The sequence below is a fragment of the Staurois parvus genome, unplaced genomic scaffold, assembly GCF_062004578.1.
Source record: "Staurois parvus isolate SC_StPar_1 unplaced genomic scaffold, SC_StPar_1.0 ptg000264l, whole genome shotgun sequence".
Classification (NCBI taxonomy): Eukaryota; Metazoa; Chordata; class Amphibia; order Anura; family Ranidae; genus Staurois; species Staurois parvus.
The window spans coordinates 11,161,253-11,183,154 of record NW_028318060.1 but is presented as its reverse complement, the minus strand read 5'-3'; the positions used below and the strand labels follow the sequence as shown (position 1 = coordinate 11,183,154).

The following is a 21,902-nucleotide window of genomic DNA, read 5'->3' as shown; positions in this document are numbered from 1 at the left end:
TTTTTTTAGTTTTGGATAGAGTGGAGAGCTATTAGAACACCTATTAGGTTTTTATTGCTGTCTACCCCTGTTAGGGGGTTCACCCTCTCTATTTGTCCTGTTTATCATTATCATGAAGGTAAATCTCCCCAACTGACAAACTAATCCTCCATTACTCTATCCAAAATGAAAAATAGAGTTTTGTCTTTAGTTACACTTTCAATCAGCCTTTTTCAAACTTTTCAACACAGAGGAACCCTTGAATGTGAAATAAGTGAAAGTTTGCACTAGCCAAATATACCACCATAACACTTCGTAATCAAAGAAATATTTCCATAAAATCAACACGTAAAGAAAGTAATAAATATTATATCGTCCAAAATGATATAGTCCAAAATAGTGAATAGAAATAATCCTCAAGCACCAGATTGTTGTGAGAGTGAGTGACTTCAACTGCGTTCCACCAACGTATGTAGCCAAACTGTGACCAACAGAGAGGCCAGCAAGTGTATTAGACAAGGTCTTGTATGTATTAGGTGGGATGCCCAGTTCTGCTGAGTACTTTAGAGCCCATCCAGTCAAGCACCATTACAACATCGCCTCCATTACCAGCAATTCTCAGAAGAAAGCCCAGAGAAATATTCATAGTGCAGTAGATATTATTGAAAAAACGATACAAAGAGGAATGAACAGTATTCACTCGCATATTGCTGGTACCACAGGGAGCACCAGCTCAAATGGCTAACTAGGGGGGGTCCCTTTCCTCATACCACTGCTATTCCCATGGCTGCTGTGCGTTCCAGCAACCGGATGTGACGTCTGAGGAAACCGGAAGTGACGTGCGGCTCAAGCCTCACTGCATTTCATGCCGAGTGTGTCCTCACTGTCACATCCGGTGTCAGTGGGAAGAATGCTCCTTACTCTTGTCACTGGGAAGAATTACCCTCTTATCGATAGCTAGAAAAAAGATCAATGATGCCAGTGAGAAGATATCTCTAAAAATAATTGTGTAAAAGTAAAGTATCCCCACTATGTATATGATAAGGGGGGGCCTGACCCCATCACCTGCAGAGGGGGGCCCAGGCAGCTGACAAGCCCATCTGCGGCTGCTAAATTCCATTGTTAGCCTCCTGTCATTCTATCACACAGGGCTCAGTGTTGTGATGTTAGCTCTGCTCCACAAGTTTGACACTTTCTAGTTTCCTTCTGTTTATAGCTGTAGTTAATTGCAACTTTGTTTCTCTCCTCTCCCCCAGACTGCTGTTCCCTTTCTGTTCATGGCTACAAACCTCTCTTTCCTTATTGACCCCCCCCCCCCCCCCACTGTCATCACTGGATCCCTCTGCAAATCTATATATCACTGCTCAACTCTTTATTTAACTATTTACTGATCTAGTTAATGTCTCATTTCCTATCACTTACAGCTCACATCTAGCATTATTATATGATTCCTGATTGTATCTCACCACTAGTCTGATTGCCTCCACAATTCCTGGTCAGTCCCATTCCCTTACCTATAAAACCCTTTAGGGCCAGTTCACACTACATGCGTTTCAGTTGCTTTTTTTCTGTATCCAAAATGCACAGAAAGTAGGTTATAAGGTTGTCAGTGTCATAGTTCACATCAGTGCTTGCAGTTCCAGTGCGTTCCGGTTGCAGAAAAAAAAGTAGAACATGCTGCATTTTTTCTGCACAGAACTGTACTGTAAAACGCATCCAAACTGCACTGGAAAACACATGTCCCTAATTAAAATGAAGAAAAGGAGGGGGAAAAATGAACTGGAACACGTAAAAAACAAACCGGAAAGTGCCAAAAATGCACATGCAAAAACGCATCTGGATTTTGTTTCTATAGTGTGAACCAGCCCTCAGGGCCAGTTCACACTACATGCGTTTCAGTTGGAACTGGAATGCATAAAAAATGCACTGGAACACGCTAAAAACGCATAAAAATCATGCCTGCAAAAACGCATCCGGAACATATGTAGACTGTGTTTCTATAATGTGAACTGGCCCTTAGGACTTGTTCACACCATTTGTGGTGCAGAAACGCATGCAAGAGAATGCATTTTACTACACAGCAAAGAAAAACAATGTTGTTTGCAGATGTGCGCAGGTACCATGAATACTTAATTGCACCTCCACAAATCTAGTAAACACAGATGCATTCACAACCACCAAAACACATGGCACTGCACCAGGGGCGGACTGACCATTTGGAAACTGAGGCACTGTCCGAGGGCCCGGAGTCAGTAGGGGGCCCCATGAGATGCCCATGGTACCTTTTTCATAGGCTTTTTTGAGTTTGGGCAAGGACACGGGCCCCATGATCCCCTATTGCCCGGGGGCCCCATGAGTTGTCAGTCCGCCCCTGCACCGCACTACTGTGTGGTAAGGTGCAACACACTTTTAAAATAATATGCCTGCAGTATTTTTGCATGTTCCCACACATTAGGCAGCCCATTGAAATTAATGTGCTCAGGAAATTTTTTTTTTAAAAATGCCCCATTCACACAGGTCCTCTGGCCTGTACAGCATGAATGAGTGGGTTGTTCATGTGGTGGGAGACACCTGTTACACTATGGGGACACAGCAGCTGTATGAACACAGGTTATAATCTGACAGGTGTGAAGGCGTGGGGAAGTGGCCCTAAATGCTCACTGTCTGTGTTCAGGGCTGTACACCTGCACCCATATGCTTGTCAAATTATGACCTGCAGCAATTCCATAGTGTAACATAGGTTGCCTGCAAACGGCGATAGCCACAAAAACAAACCACTGATTCCCACTTTACAGGCCACAGCACCCATGTGAATGAGCCCCAAGACCTCAATTACACACACAGCTTTATTTCTTAACTCAGTACAGTTTTATCATGTAGATTTAACAGGAATTTTGTTGGGATCGTGTACATTAATAAAGTTTTTAGTGTATTTTTACCATAATTATCAAATTGATATCTTCACTGGTGGTGGGGGGGCGGGGCGCCCCTCCCTTTCAGGTAGGCTGTACATGGCCCCATGATATCTAACAGTGGCCCTGTATATGACCTATATGTTCCAATAAAGAATTCTACCATTATGATACGCATTTACATTGTATTTATGTTTGGAGTGATTGGGAGTTTTTTTGCAGCAAATGATGTATATGCTGTATGTACACAAAAAAACACGTTTCTAAAAGTATGGTGAAATGACAGGAAAAATAAATATATTTTACTACATGTAATGGGGTTGATTTACTAAAGGCACATAGAGTGAGCACTTTGCGAGTGAAATTGTTCCAGGGTTTAGTAAATGAGGGTTGCTCTGTTGACCTCCATCATCCAATCATGTGCAAGCAAAAAAATGCAGTTTTTTTTTTCCTTGCATGTGATTGGGTATTCTTTGTAAAGTGAAGCTTTACCTCATGTACTAAGGTCAGGAGCAATTTGCACAGTCTATTTGCCTAAGGGCCAGTTCACACTACAAAACGCCGGTTACATTCCAGATACGTTTTGCTTACAGTTCACACCACACTCCGTTCCGGTGCTGTTTTGATGCAGCTTGCTATGTTCCGGTATGGTTCTGTGCCGAAAAAATGCAGCATGTTCTACTTTTTTTTTTTTTTCTGCATCGGAAACTAACTGACTGCACTAGTGTGAATTAGGGCCATTGGAATACATTGGAAACACTGTGCATGCATTTTTGTTGCAGGAAAAAAAACGCACGGGACTGCATTTCGTGTGAACTAGCCCATAAAGTAGAAACTTTTTTTTTTCCATTTTGGATAGAGTAAGGGAGGGTTATAACCCCTGTCAGTTTTTTTTTTTTTTTTTTGCCATCTGTGTCCCCATTGGAAGATATCCACTAATATTACTTTTTTTTTGGAACAACCCCAAATGTGGGCTTTTCATTTCACTTCACTTTCAATGATAAACAGGACAAGTAGGGTGAATTTCCCTAACAGGGACACAGACATCAATAAAAACCTGACAGTTGTTCTAGTTCACTTCCACTCTGTTCATAAGTTTGAAAAAGTTTCTTTAGTTATTCTTTAAGTAAATCAACCCTAATTTCCATATTTAGGTTTCTATGTGTTACTGTTGAGAAAGTTGATCCAAAAAGGCAGAAACTACTTAAAATGTCCTATTATAGTTTTACATTTCTGAAATACTGCATGCCTGGACCACTACTTAGTTACTGCATACATTTAATTATTTCCTTTTGCGAATTGACTATTCATGTTGTATTCACTGAGCATTTTGCAGTAAATACCGCAAAATGGTATTTTGAATTGCTAGTTTCAGGATTCTGTGCGATATTTAGGTAAAATGTGTTCAGACACCTAAATATCAGATGCGATCTGCTCCTGTAAATGGAGCCTATTGATTTTTTTAAATTAAATTTTCAGCTTTTTTTTGTTAATATAATAAAACATTAAGAATACAACCAAAAGAAAGCTCTATTTGTGTGAATAGCACAATTGCCAGTTAAAGTAGCGCAGTGCTGAATAGTAAAAAAAAATGGCCTGGTCTTGAAGGGGTAAAATTTTCTGGAGCTGAAGTGGGTTGATGTTTCTTTTGAGGCTGTTACTTTCAGGTGTGGCAGTCTCATGGGTCCTTTGGAGTGCTTATTGGTTCCTCCTGCTGTCCTCCACTCATCACATGGTATAGTAGTCTGCCTGAATACATTCCTTACATTTCCCAATATACAATAGCAGTGTTGTTTTTCAGAGCTTCATCTTTTTTTGCAATACAAAGCAGTTCTGGAGCTTCAGTGAAGTGACTTTGTCTAGGTCAGCCTTTCTCAACCAGGGGGCCTTAAGGTTTCTTCAGGGGTGCCTTGGCAAATTGTCTAAAAATTGCCCAAAACTTGTATAGAAGACAGCAGGTGGAACAAGCCAGCCTTTTAATTAAACAAAGCCACAGGTTTTCATTGTGCACCTTTAGGACCTTCTAGCCGCCGACGTCCTGACAACCAATGACATCGGTTGATAAGGAGGATGTTGGCTGCCTGCACAGCATCCTTATTTGTCACTCACCTGCCCCTTTCCATCAGTGCTGGGGTCACGTTAGCTCAGTGATGGATAAAAACTGAGGGGGAAGAGAAACATTGGAATACTAGTCAGTACCAGTGTGCAAAAGTGTATTTGCTTTGAAAGAATAAATCACCTCTAATGTTGGGTGTCCTACATGTGTGGATATTGCTGCGTTATATAAAACTATTAGTTTTTCACGTTTTAGAATGGAGTGCTTTTAAAATTATGGCCAGTCTAGAGGCATCACATTTTAGAATGGGGTGCCTTAAGACTGTCCATAATTTTAAAGGGTGCCTTGGGACTGCCCATAGTTTTAAAGGGTGCCTTGACTGAAAAAAGTTTGAGAAACACTGGTCTAGGTAGTGTTAGTAAAGGGCAAGAGTCAGCAATTCCTTCATGTTTTCATCCTCAATGATCAGACTACAACGTTGTAATTTTGTAGGGAGCCACATGGTTATGAGTAGTAGCAGGTGGCTAATCATTATAAGGGGATTTTCACATGGTACTGATGTATGAGCAGAAAATTCCTGTGTCACACCTGGTTCACATATATGCGGCTGTGCGGGCCGCGTTTTGCACAGGCACTAGAGCCCGCTCATTTGAATGGACTCCTGTGCCCGTGACATGCAGGGATGAAGTCCCTGCACTTCTTTGGAAAACACAGCACGCATCGGAACCACCGTTCCCAGTACAATTTGCATTTTCCAGTGCGGACGACGTGCCAATGGCACTCGCCCGCGGGTCTGCATTTCTCTGTGCGGGTGGTGCGGCTGCATGGATTTCGTGCGGATCCGCAGCGGCACCACCCGCACATATGTGAACCTAGGGTAAAAACACCAGGATGAGCTTTATAATAAAAATAAAAGCGTAAAAATTCTTTTACCTTTTCTTGGGTTGTGTGGTACTCATATAAAATACTGTCTGGCAATGCAGATTTTTTTTTCTTAACTGATCTAAATGCAGTGCAAGTTTACAGTACATGCCTAGCCTATTAAAAGCAATGGGCTGTATTTAGATTAGTAAAAATAAAGATAAAAACCACCTGAATGATTTCAAACATTGTGTTTTTAGGCATCCGTGTGTGAGAGCCTTTGAGCTGGGCATAGATAAGTAGTTTTTTTCCTTCAGCAGGCAACTGAGGTGGATGGAGGAATTTCCCCCCGCCATGACATTGTATTCTGACAATGGCTCCCTCTGCTGTTAGAATACACTGATCATTGGATACAGTCATTGATCGGCAAAGGTTTTTCAGCATGTCCGTTCCACAGAAGTTGATCTTTTTTTAGGTCAGTGTTTCTCAAACAGGTATGAAGAGTCTTCAGGGGTGCCGAGGCAAGTGGATGTCATAACGTCATTGGCTGCAACATACATGTCAGGCGGTCCACACAGCATTCTGGTTTGCTGACTTTAATACAAATACCAGCAGAAAAGAGGAGAGAGCCCAGAGGAGGCGTGGGCTGGGCTGTCTCCCTCCTCTTTGTGTACAGGAGTTAACACAGGATCACTCTCAGATATGAATGTACAGGAGTTGATTACTGTCCCCATACTGCTCCTGTCCTGGCAGCAGAAGTTGTGGCTTGGTGACGGTAGTCAAACCCTGTACAGTCGGATCTGCATGCCCTAGGATTGTGCACAATTCTAAAGGGCACCTTGACTGAAAAGCTGTTGAGAAATACTGCTAAGTCATGATCTTACCTGGCTAAAAACTCTCAAGTCAGGAGAGAAAATGTCATCCAAGGTCTATGAAAATCTTAAGCAGATGTACTGCATCACAGATTCATAATGTAGCACACTCCTAATTCCCCCTCAAAGGTTGACCTTTAATATATGTTCCAGGTGCCAAAAAGGATGAGACAAAAATAAATCCCTTCAAAAGGTACTAGATAACGTACAGGTACTTATATAAACTTGTAATTTACGCAGCACTTTACATATATATCGTACATTCACATTAGTCCCTAACCCTCAAGGGGTGTACAATCTAAGGTCCCTATCTCACATTCATACATACACATACTAGGGACAATTTAGACAGGAGCCAATTAACCTACCAGCATGTCTAGAAGGAAAACTGAGTACCCGGAGGAAACCCACGCAGGCACAAGAAGAACATGCAAACTCCAGGCAGGTAGTGTCGTGGTTGTGATTCGAATCGATGACCCTAGTACTGCTAGGCGGAAGTGCTAACCACTTATTTTCAGTGGTTTGCTATGCTTTTTTTTTTTTTTTTTTTCTTTTAAGAGCTTGTAAAGGCTAAATGTTTATCTTAATGTGTTCTCTGCATTAAGGTTAACATTTCATGTCTCCTTACTCAAATACTTACCTAGGCCCGATCTCAATCCAGCGCTTCTCTCACTCTCTCTTTAGAGTACTCAGTAAGAGCAACGGGAGCAATTGGCTCTTGCTATCGTCACTCAAATTCCGCATGAGTGCTCCAATAGCAAGAGGCTTGGGAACACTTGGAAGGGAAGAGGAGCCAACTGTGCCGGCAGGGGACCCCAGAAGAGTAGGTTTAGGTCCACTCTGAACCAGTACACAGAGCAGGCAAACATATTGAATTTTTAATGCCTTTTTAGAAGATTTCCTTTCTTGTTAACCTGAATTTCCACTAGAGAATATTTTTGGATTGTGCTATGACACCGTGCTATAATAATTACAGTCTGTGCAGTTATAGTAATGATTGCGTGGATGATTTTGCATTCTAACGTGGCAAGAGATATGCCTTTAAAAAAAAAAAAAAAAAAAGTAATTAGTCTGCTGTGACACAGCACTATAGGATCTGTTCAGCAGTAATTATAGTCTATGCAGCTCTTGTAATGATTATGTGGTGGCATTAGGAATCCGATATGTGCCAAAAGAGCGTTCGCCTTCCAGAAATCCTTATTTTACTATTCCAAGGCAAAGTTGTATATGCATAGGGATTGAGGCTAATATTCATGATTTACAACAATATTTTTACAATATTAATAATCTCCAACAATGTCTGAATGCCTTCCAAGCTGTCTGTGTCTTACAAGCTATGTAATAAACATCTATACCTGTAAACACACTGTCATAAATATGACAAAAATATGACAAAAAGTAGAAACAGGTCCTATAAACTGAATGGTAAACAGTCCGAGGTAATATATCAGTCTAAATAGGTATATTCCAGTGATGGAGTATATATGACTTCAATCCAAATGGGTATATTCCAGCATCCTAACATGAAGGTGTAGAAAAATTGCCCACTCACCGGAAGTGCAATTTAATGTGCACATAGAAATTCCATGTAGCCGGAGGTCCCGTGAAGGTACAGCCCAATGATAAAGGTATCCTCTGGTGGTTAATGAGGTGACGGCTGCCAGGGATGATGGTCTGGACCTATTTCACAAATCCTTCAGCCTGGGCGGACAAAGGAGGAGGCGTAGTTGTCCTGCACAGGCTTACGACCAGATCTCCAACCAGCAGCACGGCATCTCAGGGTCCAACAGACCAGCTCTCCAACCAGAGGTATATTCCATCACTGGAATATACCTATTTGGACTGATATATTACCTCGGACTGTTTACCATTCAGTTTATAGGACCTGTTTCTACTTTTTGTCATATTTTTGTCGTATTTATGACAGTGTGTTTATCTGTATAGCGCTGCACACTCCATTTTTATGTTATATTCCTAGAAAGGTTTTGTGGTTCCTTTTTGTGCATTAGCAGCTTTATATGGTGCGCTCGCTAACTCACACATTTATACTTTAAACTTCTATACCTGAAGATCACCTTTAAGCTATTGCCTTCTGTCAGCTGGTGGGACAGAGCCGAGCCAGTATCTGTAAAGATCCTGAAAATCTTGCCGGGATCCACCTGACTGACAGCTGGATTCGCCTTTCAGTATGCATCTGCCTTCTTCCCAGCCTGATGCTTTAGTGAGCCCTGAAGAAGCAGAGCAGCGAGAGATGACTGTCACCAGTGTTCAACTTGAAGCAGACCGAGAACTGAGCGGTCAGTGGTTGTGTGATAATGCACTGGGTATGTTCAGGAGCTCCCACCCGCACATCATATTGGGACACAGTGGCTGTGTGTCTGCAGCTGCATGTTCCAATAAATCACAATAGGGGACTTGGAGGATGCACACAGCACCTGTGCATTCCTGTCCCAGGAAAAGACACCCATGCATGGGATACACAGATAACTGTGTGATTAAAACCCTAATTTAAAATATTGTATGGCATTTAACTCTCTCTATCTATCTATATATATATATATATATCTATATCTATATATATATATATATATATATATATATATATATATATATATATATATATATATATATATATATATATATATACTTGCCTGTGAGTCCCATGGGGAAAAAACAAAAACTGTAGTGCACATATCTGTTTTGGTAATGTTTTTATCTTAACTGATATTTTCTAATTCTTCCATGAGTAGTCAGGAATTTCCATAGCTGCTTATTTTTATCACATCAAAGCTTAGATCAAAAACATGCATCAGGAAATCTTTGGCTAAACATTTCTTTTTACCAGAGTAGTGAGTGATGACAGAATCTAAAATTATATAGTTAGCAAGTTTTTTTTCCCTCATTTTAGTTTCACACTGACTTTGCATATATAAATTGACTGATGAGCCCCCAAGTGGTTACTTGCTTCCACATTGAAAAAACAATTTGCAGCAGCAATAAGGCTTCATGTACACTGGGTGTTTTTTACAGCTGTTGTATTGGGCATCAGGCAGTGTTTTTTTTCTACAGCCAGTAAAGTCCCCAGCATGTTATCATATGTGTCCATGCATTTATCAGCGGTTTTTGGCAGGAGTGGTTTTAGGCTGGACAAAAAACCCAGAGCTACTGTGTTTGAAGAGGTGTTTTCAGCTGTAAAAACGCTCTAACGCTGCAGGATGTGGCTATTCGCGGCCTCAAGCTTTTGTGGGAATATAGTTTTGCTAAAAACGCTAATGCAAAGCACTAATGCAGAAACACTAAATACGACAAAACTCGATTTTTTTAAAGTGGCATTCTACAGCTAGCACTACTAGTGTTTTTATATTGTCCAGTGTACATGAGACCTTATGGTGTTCATGTATGTGAGCCTTCAGCTATTATAAATACATGTAAAATGCTTCTTTGACTTCCTTTTTAAGGTTTCTGAAATATTGGTTGGGATATTTAGCCGATGTTCAAGTTACCACACCAGTAGTGATGACTTTTCTTAATATAAGGAACCTAGAAGGAGAAGTACAGCTAAAGCTGTTTTGGCTGTACTGGACTTCTGGATCACAGGAGTGCAGTTTGTTCTGCACTCCTGTGACCCTTTTTCAGCTGACAGCGAGCTGAAGTCCGGTCCAGGCTGGGGAAAGATCCTGACTTCAAAGTCAGCAAAGCAATGAGAACCTGAGCCAGCTGCTCCCTCCCCCCCACAACCCAGCACTCCAGTGAGCACTGGGGGGAGGAGGGAGGGGCAGAGCAGACAGCAGTGACTGACAGTCACCGCTCCCTTTGCAGAACAGAGAGAACTCAGTGATCAGTAGTCATGTGATTGCTGAGTTATCACCCTTAGAGTCGACGGTGGACAGATGCAGCTCCGGAGCGATGCTGCATCCACCTAGGTAACTATAAATGGGGGGAAAAAAAGCTCTACTTCTAAGTGTGGCCCCCTGACATTAACAAGGGGCTGCGTATAATAATCAGTAAATGTAATTCTGCAAAAGGTTGTTGGAGACTAGGGACCTACTTCAGGGACAGTCATAGACTTGAAGACACATCGCACGAGACTGCTAGAGATCACTGCTATTTTAACACCTTTTACAAATCATCGTTTCCACATTTATGCTTTCTTTAGCCCCCCTAAACTGATATTCTCATCAAGGTCCTTTCTAAAAGATTATTGGGAAAAAAAGAAAGATAACTCAGAAAAAATGCAGGCAAGTTTTTTTTTTTTTTTTTATACCAAATCTAACTGGTACCAAAACTAACTGGTACATGTTCATGTTCCTACTGGTGAAAAAAAGAGGATCTATTATTGGTCACAGAGATTTTATACCAAAACTAACTGGTAACTGATGCCAAGTTTCTTGAACGAAATAACACAAGCCATTCAACTAGTACAAGATGAAAATATTTTTCCTTTTACTGGTCTGAGTAAATACTTGGCTAGGTTCACACTTGTGGGTATCATAACTGTTTCCGCACCCACAACCATCTGAAGCCAAAACACGCTGCTCTGTAGAGATGCGAGGGGCTGCCATTCATTTTCAATGGCACCTCCATGCATCTAAACCCGCAGTGTGTTTGCGGGTGCAGGGGCCACAGGGTAATCATGTGGTGCAAAAGCACCGTGCAGTTTCCCTGTGGCTGCATTTTTTAATTTTTTTTGCCGTAAACGCAGGCACAGCAGCCTATTCAAATGAATGGACTGCCATGCCCACACAAACGGGCAACAGTGTGAACCCAGCCTTGGGAAATGAAAGCTGAAGCTCCCAGGGCTGCACAAGTGCCAAATGGCTGCATACAGCCTCTGCTGTGCACGCAGTACAGGGTTGTATGTGAAACTTGAGGCTGACCATATGGAAATGTCAATCCATTCCCTCATCTGTTTCCACTAGTTGACATTGCTGTTTCCTTTGTTTCAAACTCATAAAAGACATGTTCATGTTCCTACTGGTGAAAAAAAAGAGGATCTATTATTGGTCACTGAGATTTTATACCAAAACTAACTGGTAACTGATGCCAAGTTCCTTTTATCAAGCAAACTGATATTATTGTGTTTACTGAATAATTATTACTAGCAGTGCTTATGATGGTCTAATTGGTAGTGAAAAAGCTTGACTGTATTTTCAGTATTGTCTTGCGTTAGCACATAAATTGGTCATTTTATTTTGTTCAGCCAGCGGGTTGAACATTAAAAAAAATTCCCCCATTCCCCCATCTACACATTCTAGGTGGATGGGGGAATCCTTCTCGCTGAGTTACAGAGGCTGGACAAAAATATGGAAACACTACATGATTTGCAGGTGTGAAAGTGACAACATGTTTCACATTGAAAGTGGAAGTGATGTAACATTCTTTTGCTTCTGCTGTGTGATGAGACACCTAGCTAACAGATGGGAAGCTTTAATCATTCACTGCGTGTGCTGCTAGTAGTATGGAATCATGTCAGAGCTTACTGAGATCGAAAGAGGGCAAATTGCTGGTGCTGTGCTCTGTGAATGAAGATGACAATTTATTTGCAGTGTCGTGAGGTACAGTATCATAGGTTATGACGGCATAGATCGTTTCCAAGAAAACGTCATTTGAAAAGCATAAGCGCGGTCGACATGGTCAACTGACTGAAAGAGACAAAAGATCATTGCACAGGATTGTGACCCGGAATAAGAAAACAACTCTTGCAGAAGTGACTGCAGAGCTCAATCTTAGTCCTGCAAAGCCTGTGTCCACAAAAACTGTGCGGATGGAACTCCATAAGCAAAACATTTACGGGCGAGCTGCATTTACCAAACCACTAGTGACCGATATTAATCGGAGAAGAGGAGAGAGTGGTGCAATGCCCATAAATTGTGGACTATTGATCAATGGAAGACTGCAATGTGGTCCAATGGATGGAGCTTCACACTGTTCCCAACCACCGCATGTTTTTAGGTGTGGCAAACCACAACCCAAGCTTAGGACTGTTTTGTGCCAAGGATAACGCTGCCAGTGCTCGTTTTCCACCTCCAGCTTCTCTGTGAGGACTGGAACAATTTTTGCATGAAGAGTGGTTCTATTATCCACCATCCAAGAATTACATTTCGCAATTTCCAGGGGAATTCAGGTTTTGTTAGATGCCAAAGGTGGTCCAACACCATATTCAGGGATGAACACTAGACAGCAGCACTGATCGATCGGGATAAACCTGACAGCTGGTTGTACAGAATTTGATCGGTAGATTGACTTCTGTATGATCAGCCTGCCCATACATGGATTGAAATTTGCCCAGTCCCTGCTGCTTAGTTGCATTAGGCTCTCTGCACTTTATGTTATATTTCTAAACCTTAGGCAGTGGTTGTCTGATACAGCTGGTTATGACTCTTGTTTTATTTAAATTAGATAAGACACTCCAGTGGTTTATTTTCCAGAGAATAGCTGATTGGTATTGTTGGACATGGCTATTGTTTTTCACTCATTAAAGGATGACATTCGTACGTTGCTAGGGTGTGAATTGTCATCTGGGTATTCTGGCAATGTGAGCATGCTTCTCTGTCTGTCCAAAAAAATGATCAGCATAACTGCTGACTTTTTCACAAGGTCAGTTGACATGATTGTTTGCATGAAAAAATGGGTGGGTGCAAGATATTTGCAGGAATATGCACAAAACATTTATTTTCTGGGATAGGGATTTCAGTAATGGGCTGGTGGTTAATTCAGTTCTAAGGACTAATGCAGGCCATAGACGGGTTGAGCATAGGCCGGTTTTTCGAAAAAAAACCAAAAAAACAAAAAATCGGTCGTTCATTCTGCTGACGTTACCACCAACGCTAAAAAAAAAACGGCCGACTAAATCATAAAGATCACCCCATAACTTCTGTCCCTTGCAGGTCACGGCTCATGCGTGGATTTTTTATCAGTAAAACGATCGGCCGATTTGCCCATCATTGCCGGGAAAATCGGCCGATCGTCAAAATCGGCTGCAAATTTTCCAACATGACCGATAAACTGCAAAAAACGGCCGACCAATTAACCCACTTAAGAGTGCGAAAATCGGCCGATTTTGTTTTTTTTTTTAATTTTTCCGGACGAAAAATTGGCTGATTTTCGAACCGTCAATGGCCAGCATTTATTTCAATATTTTTAAAAGTGATTATTTTCATACCAATAATTGCTGGTTTATACCATGAGGCTTATTTACTAAAGAAGCTGAGAATCTTGCATGAATATTTACATGAAAAGGAAAAGTCCCCATTTATTTCATCTGCACATGACTATTCAAAGGGAACATGGCTACAATTTGAGTGAAAATTTTCAATCCCTTTAGTATATCCAACTTTCTCTTTTTTTTTTTTTTTTCTCTTCATCTATCTTCAACCATTTTATGTGCTTTTCTTTCTGTTAGTGCAAGCGGTAGCATAAACTGTCATCTTTTTTGTCTAATGTAAACTATTTTAAAATATATTTATATAAATAAATAATTTTTCTTTTTTGTTGACAGATTGACTACACTGGGATAGATTCCAATAGTGACTGCCACAAATGTGTTAATATTTCATGGAACAGCAAGCCATGCAATTGTACTATTAATTTTATGCTGGATACCGCATTTGAGGTAAAGGCATTATTGTTTGTTATGTTATGTATTATAAAGGTTTTGATATTTCTAATGTTAAATGTAATTTCACAGTTTGTAGTCTGTGCTTGACCCTTGGTCCACGACAGCACACAGTTCAGGCTTGTCTGCCCCCGTCAAATGCTGAGAATGTAGGCCTGCTCTGAAAAAAAGTTGTTTCACAAGTACAGTAGTCTGGCTTTAGTTTTACTAAGAATCTAACCACTAATGTACTGGCCAGTGAATTATTTTTAGTAATAGCTCTCACCCTTAGACTAAAACGAAAAAGTTTAAAGTAACGACATGGGCTGCCTTACTGAACCTTCCTCTGAAAATACTAGTTGCCTGGCTTTCTCTGGCTTCAATACATTGAATCACAGACCTTTTAAGGCGTGACATATTTGGTATCTATTTACTTGGCATAACAACATCTTTTTTTATATTACTAATCAGTTGGGTATTATATTGTGTTTTTGTGCCTTAAAATTAAAGTGTATTTTTTCCCAAATAATTGCATTTGAAAAACAATTGCACAAATACCATGTGCAATAAAAAAATTGCAACACCCATTATTTTATTTTCTAGGGCCCCTGCTTAAAAATATATCATGTTTGGGGGTTCTAAGTAATTTATCAAAACAAAAAGGCTTTTTATATGTAGGAGAGTTGTCAGAATATTCTTGGGGCTCGAGTGGTTAATGACTTATACTTTGACTTATTTTTCTCCTTTTCGCATTGGTGGTTGTTGTGTGTTTTTTTTGTTTTTTTTTGTGTATGTCTTGTTAAGTCAAGGTAGACAATATGTGCATATGGCTGCATTAATATGAACCTTGATAGGAGACACTTGACGCTTGGTTTAGAGCTCTCCCAAGTGTCTCCTAGCTGCTATGGTGCTTTCATCAGGAATAACTGTGCTATATTGTATACTGCCAGCAACAACGCTGCTCACCTCAACAAGCCATCTCTGCTGGGTGAGCTTTTACAGCATGGTCAGACTTCCCACTAAGTAAATAAGGTCTCTGGATGCTTTTGTGTATCCAGTAGAGATAAAAGCATGGGCTAACAGACTACTAATTGTTTCCTCTTTATTATCTTTAATAAGTCATTAAAGCATATGGGGTATCACTTGTTTTCTCTGCTGGCATGGTAGAGCAATCATTTGATGTAAACTTTTTTAAACCTGCAGGAACCATATACAGTATCTCACAAACATTAGTACACCCCTCACATTTTTGTAAATATTTTACTCACTTTTGTTGCCAGCATTTTAGACATTAACCTCTTCACGCCGGCTGAACGCAAATGTGCGGCCTCCTGGTGTCTGGGCATAGATGCTGAGCAGCCGCACATTTGCGTTCTATTAGAAAAGGACATATGTGCTGAGAGCACGCACCCTGCGTGCTCCCAGCACACGTCTGGTAGTCACGGAAAGGTCCCGATCTCCTCTTTCGATCGAGACCTTTTCCCGATGGCGTGTCACAGCGGTCACATGACCCTAAACCCCTCCCGGCTTCTGATACCCTTAAAGGGCTGGGAGGCGTCGGCGCCAAGGGGTTAATGGCTGTGTTGAGTTATTGTGAGGTAACAGCAAATTTACACTGTTATACAAGCTGTACACTCACTACTTTACATTGTAGCAAAGTGTCATTTCTTCAGTGTTGTCACATGAAAAGATAGAATAAAATATTTACAAAAATGTGAGGGGTGTACTCACTTCTGGAAGATACTGTATTCAAGTGCACTGTCAGTTATCCCTAGCTATTAGTCACATTTGACTCTAATTTACGTGATATAACTAGCAAAAAGTATAAAGTTTTGATTCCTGAGTGTCATCAAAAATTAAGCTTGTCATCCAGGTAAGAAATATCAGTGGGGATGATCTGATCCTTAGCCTACCTTTTTATCTATCTTAAACAATTTTATTTGCTATTTGTAACTTTTTTTTTTTTTGCAGAGCAATGTGTTCATGTATTATGGACTGTCTAACTTCTACCAGAACCACCGCCGATATGTTAAGTCAAGGGATGACAGTCAGTTGAATGGAGACAAAAATTCCCTGACAGTAAGTCCTACTTTTTTTTTTTTTTTAAGTTAAAGCATATCTAAACTAAAAACAAAAATATAATATACTACAGCTTATCAATCCTTAGATGCTGTGGCTGCATTTATTATTTTTTTTCTGTTATTTTATTTTTTGTACATCCAAAAAGTATTCATTTTCCACATTTTGTTGTGTTACAACCAAAAACGTAAATGTATTTTATTGGGATTTTATGTGATGGCCCAAAACAAAGTGGCACATAATTGTGAAGTGGAAGGAAAATGGTTTTCAAAATTTTCTACAAATATCTGAAAAGTGTGGCATGCATTTGTATTCAGCCCCCTTTACTCTGATACCACCTGTGTGTAATTTAAATTCAGCATAAATATAGCTGTTCTGTGAAGCCTTGTTCTGTGATATCCCAAGCTTTGAACGGAGATGGAAAGAGTACGGCACAACTGCAAACCTACCAAGACATGGCTGTCCACCTAAACTGACATGCCGGGCAAGGAGAGCATTAATCAGAGAAGCAGCCAAGAGGTGGTAGTTCTGCAGAAGCTGCAGAGATCCACAACTCAGGTGGGAGAAAACAACTATTAGTCATACACTCCATAAATCTGTCTTTATGGAAGAGTGGCAAGAAAAAAGCCATTGTTGAAAGAAAGCCAATAGAGGTCCAGTTGGCAGTTTGCGAGAAGCCATGCGAGGGACACAGCTAACATGTGGAATAAGGTGCTCTGGTCAGATGAGACCAAAATTTAACTTGTTGGCCTAAAACCAAAACTCTGTGTGGCGGAAAACTAACACTGCAAATTACCCGGAACACACCATCCCTACTGTGAAACATGGTGGTGGCAGCATCATGTTGTGGGGATGCTTTTCTTCAGCAGGGACAGGGAAGTTGCTCAGAGTTGATGGGAAGATGGATGGAGCCAAATACAGGGCAATCTTCGAAGAAAACCTGCTAGAGTCTGTAAAAGACTTGAGACTGGGGCAGAGTTTCACCTTCCAGCAGGATTACAACATACAGCCAGAGCTACAATGGAATGGTTTACATCAAAGCTTATTCATGTGTTAGAATGGCCCAATCAAAGTCCAGACCTAAATCCAATTGAGAATCTGTGGCAAGACTTGAAAATTGCTGTTCAGACATTCTCCATCCAATCTGACAGAGCTTGAGCTATTTTGCAAACAAGAACGGGTAAACATTTCACTCTCTAGATGTGCAAAGTTGGTAGAGACATACCCTAATTGTCTTGCAGCTGTAATTGCAGTGAAAGGTGGTTCTACAAAGTATTGACTCGGGGGCTGAATACAAATGCACGCCACACTTATCACATATTTATTTGTGAAAAATTTTAAAAACCATTTATTATTTTGTTTCCACTTCACAATTATGTGCCACTTTGTGTTGGTCTATCACATAAAATCCCAATAAAATACATTTACGTTTTTGTTTGTAACATGACAAAATGTGGAAAATTTCAAGGGGTATGAATACATTTCAACAGCAATCTGAAGAGGGTCTATGCATGAGAATCTACAAGTCTCGACAGCCTTAGCGGCTGCTAGCTTCTACTTCTTGATGAACTACTGGCTGCTATGGCTGGGCGGCCTTTCATAAAGAGTCCAGAGGCCATCCAGTCACCGCACCTAGAGAACACACACTGCTTCCCAAGTGCCTATGCTGGAATATTGCTATCTACTTGTTCGCAGCTGGCATGTCCAATAAGAGTGGTGCCATTGAGAAAAATAGTTGGACATTTTGCTGTGGTAATCTTTGGTGTTATCCTTACTGCGCTTTTTGACTGTTCCTGGTTGGGCGGTCAAAACTCAAGGTAAGAGGCAGTTTGTTTGGTGTGGAGGTGGAGTTTCTTCCCTCATGTGTCCTATCCTTTTGAGCGCCATCAGCTACAGCTTATTCAGTGAGGATCCTCACGGATTGTTGACTCTTTTTTTTCTAAAACTGTATATCTACACCATCTATTTGGACTTGATGATGAGATATTTATGGACTTATTTTATGTGCTTGAATATACTTGTGTACAACAAAATATATTTCTGCTGTGTTTACATCAATAAAACTAATACAAAATTCACTGATTACACAAGTATAAAGTACAATCAAAAGTTAGCTCATGATTGTTCATAAAACTATAAAATTAACGTCCACACTCAGTGTCCACCAATAGCCCAAAGGGCTGCTAACACATGATATGAAACTTGTGCGTTGAAATCAAGCATTCGGTGCTCCCAACTTTCCAGACCACCAAAAGTGTCAACTTCTTACTGGAAATATGTGATCTCAAAGTTATAGAGACCAATTGTGCTTGTGAAAAGGGTTAAACCCCACTGGACAAATTACATGTTTCCACATACTTCTCCTTCTGGAATACAGCCAATATCCTGAAATGCACAGCTCCCCTCAGGTGTACTATTAGAAAAGGAAGACCAACACAGGGAAATCTAATCGAATATACCACTTTGTGTGTTTGAAGTCAAACAGTCGGTGCTCCCAGCTTTTTCTATATTGTAAAGAGATCAGATGCACTTGTGAAAAGGGGTTAAACCCCACTGGATCCACTGTATGCTTTCATGTGTTTCCCCTTCTGGAGCACCATGCCTATTTATACCGAATGTAAAAACAGTGGTGGTGTTGCACTGTATGTTTGCACCTGTTTTCCGTTGGAGGTTTAAATTTTAAAGAGTGTGGTTAATGATTTAATATTTTATGATCAATATAAAGCGCAGCCTTTGTTGGATGGATTGCTCTTTCTAGTGATGTCACCATTTCTATGTATACTTGATGACCTGGCTGATTTCTGATGCTGTATTTTGTTGTGCGGAAACTGTTTTGTGTAACGTATGAGGAAGAGAGCTTTTCAAGTGGAACTGTACCAACTGGATTACCTTTTTGCTAATACCGTTACTTTAAAGGCATGCTTGCAATAACAGTTATTGCTGTGCTTATGTTGGCTTTGTCAAATATTAAATAGCTATCTATCAAATGGCTGGTGTCACAGCTGATGACATGTGCAGCACCATAACAACTGCTGATCAGAGGCTAAGATGGCAGTTTTCTTGGCTGGAAAGAAGTGAAGGGTTTAGTTCTACATTAAGACTGGGCATTGTAATTAGTAAATCAAATTGTCCATTTTTTTACTTGGGAAATGAAGAACTTGTCTGCTGAGGAAAACGAATATTTGCTTTCCACGTACTTTTTTTTTTTTTTTTCATATTTGATGGATTTGTTCAATTAACTGAATTCTTTTTAATCACTCTAGAATCCAAGCAAAGAATGTGATCCTTATCGTACCAGCGATAATAAGCCTATTGCTCCTTGTGGTGCTATTGCAAACAGTATGTTCAATGGTAAGTAGTCTTTAGTGCTACATTTCATAAAAAGTAGTATCACCAAAGTAACCTCCTGAATGTTTCTTGTCGTTTAACCACTTAAGCTCCGGATGATTTTACCCGCTTCATGACTAGGCCATTTTTTGCTATTTGGCACTGTCACTTTAACTGGCAATTGCACAATCATGCAACACTGTACCCAAATGAAACTTTTATAATTTTTTTCACACAAATAGAGCTTTCTTTTGGTGGTATTTGATCACCGCTGTTTTTTTTATTCTATAAAAGAATAAAGACAGAATATGTTGAAAACATTTATATTTTTTACTTTCTGCTATAAAACATTCAATAAATTAAAAAAAAAAATTTCTTCATATATTTAAGTCAAAATGTATTCTGCTACATGTCTTTGATAAAATAATCCCAATATGTGTATATTGATTGGTTATAGCATCTACAAATGATTGTGTGTGTGTGTATGTATATATGTATATATATATATATATATGTATGTGTATATATATATATATATATATGTATGTGTATATATATATATATATATATATATATCTATATATATATACTTGGATTTTTATTTGTTTAATTTATATTAATAATGGCGACGATCAGCGACCTATAGTGAGACTGTGATAGTATGTCGGGCAATCTGGCACTAACTGATACTTTGTGGGAACTGACTCACTGCCACCTCCAGTGACACTAATACAGTGATCGATGCTAATAATATACACTGTCACTGTACTAATGACACTGGCTGGGAAGGGGTTCATCTAGGGGCAATGAAGGGGTTAATTGTGTCCCTAACAATGGGTAATGTGTATAATATGTGCTGCTCTTTACTACTGATTGATTTCTTTCTTTTCCCTGCCTTGCTGGGAGAAGAAACAAAGTGATCATTCCCTCTGTATAGAGCCTTGTGGTGTTTGTCAACACAGGGCTCTGGGCTGTGATTTGACACAGCCGATCAGTAGGTCCCGGCCATAAATCATTGACTGGGTTCTGCTGACAAACTCCTGCTTTGTCAAATCATGGGAGAAGGCAGACAAGGGCATGTGCCTGAAACCTGGAAACAGGCAGCGACGTACAGGTACTTTGCTGTGCCCATAGGAGCGACTCTGCCGCAGTATATGAACTTCGGTTAATGAGTTGCAACAATTTTCTGGCTCCCATGCCCAAAAGTACCAACTAACATAACTAAACATTTTGCCAATTTAAACCAGGAATATGTTACACTTTGTAGCCTAGCTACCAACCAGACAGGAACCCCCCCACAGAATATTGCAATGCACAATGGCCATAATAAATCCATTTAGAATAATCTCTCCTTCCGAGTTCGTCCTGGTGAGCCTCTTGAATAGCTGGGCCACAATGAAATGACTGCCACACGTGGAAGTTACGCCACCATGACACCAAGTGCAGTAACGTACTCTGTGCTGCACATGTGTGGCTCCCTGTTCGTTACCTCTAACAGGCAGGAGGAAGCATTTATGGCAGAAGAGACTGACAGGGTCAGGTTTTTGTCATTAAAAAAAAAAAAAAATTGCCTGTCTTCCTTTATTTTATTTTTTTTATTTTTCGTGTACAGAGTAAATTGTGAAGAGCTTAAAACAGAACTCCACCCAAAAGGGGAAGTTCCGCTTTAAGGACTGCTCCCCCGCTCCACATTTAATATAAAATGGAATGAAAAGGGAACTTTGTATGTATATAGATAGTGAATACTTGTGAGCTATTATGAAGTGAGGTGTTCAATAAGTAACATTAAGTGGAATCTTCTTATTTAGTGTATAGGGTGCGCTGGCACTTGCACTGACTCACTTGCTAGTGTGTATATAATGGTATAGAATAGATTGCGCCGTGCTCCTATATAATAGTATATTTAACTTATACTTCTAAGGAAAATATCAATTTCAATATCAATTACTGTGACTTGTGGCTATAACAATAAACATATATTAAAATCTACATATAGGTGACATGTATAATAAATAATCCTAAAGTGATAGTGCCTTAAGAGGTACCATGGTATAGGAGTGAATGTGTATATGCTTTTGCACAATGTGAATAGAGTGATCACAGCAACATAGAGGTGCAATATGGATTCCTATACCATGGTACCTCTTAAGGCACTATCACTTTAGGATTATTTATTATACATGTCACCTATATGTAGATTTTAATATATGTTTATTGTTATA

At 40.0% G+C, this 21,902-nt stretch overlaps 1 protein-coding gene across 1 annotated transcript in view; it reads left to right on the top strand.

The window, feature by feature from the left end:
- Positions 1 to 21,902, top strand: part of CDC50A (cell division cycle 50 P4-ATPase accessory subunit A) — a 36,047-nt gene that overhangs the window by 3,005 nt on the left and 11,140 nt on the right. Inside the window, exons 2-4 of the mRNA XM_089681392.1 lie at positions 14,179 to 14,292; positions 16,246 to 16,353; positions 19,617 to 19,704. Coding sequence (XP_089537518.1) covers positions 14,179 to 14,292; positions 16,246 to 16,353; positions 19,617 to 19,704 — 310 coding nt within the window. The remainder of the gene's footprint in view (positions 1 to 14,178; positions 14,293 to 16,245; positions 16,354 to 19,616; positions 19,705 to 21,902) is intronic.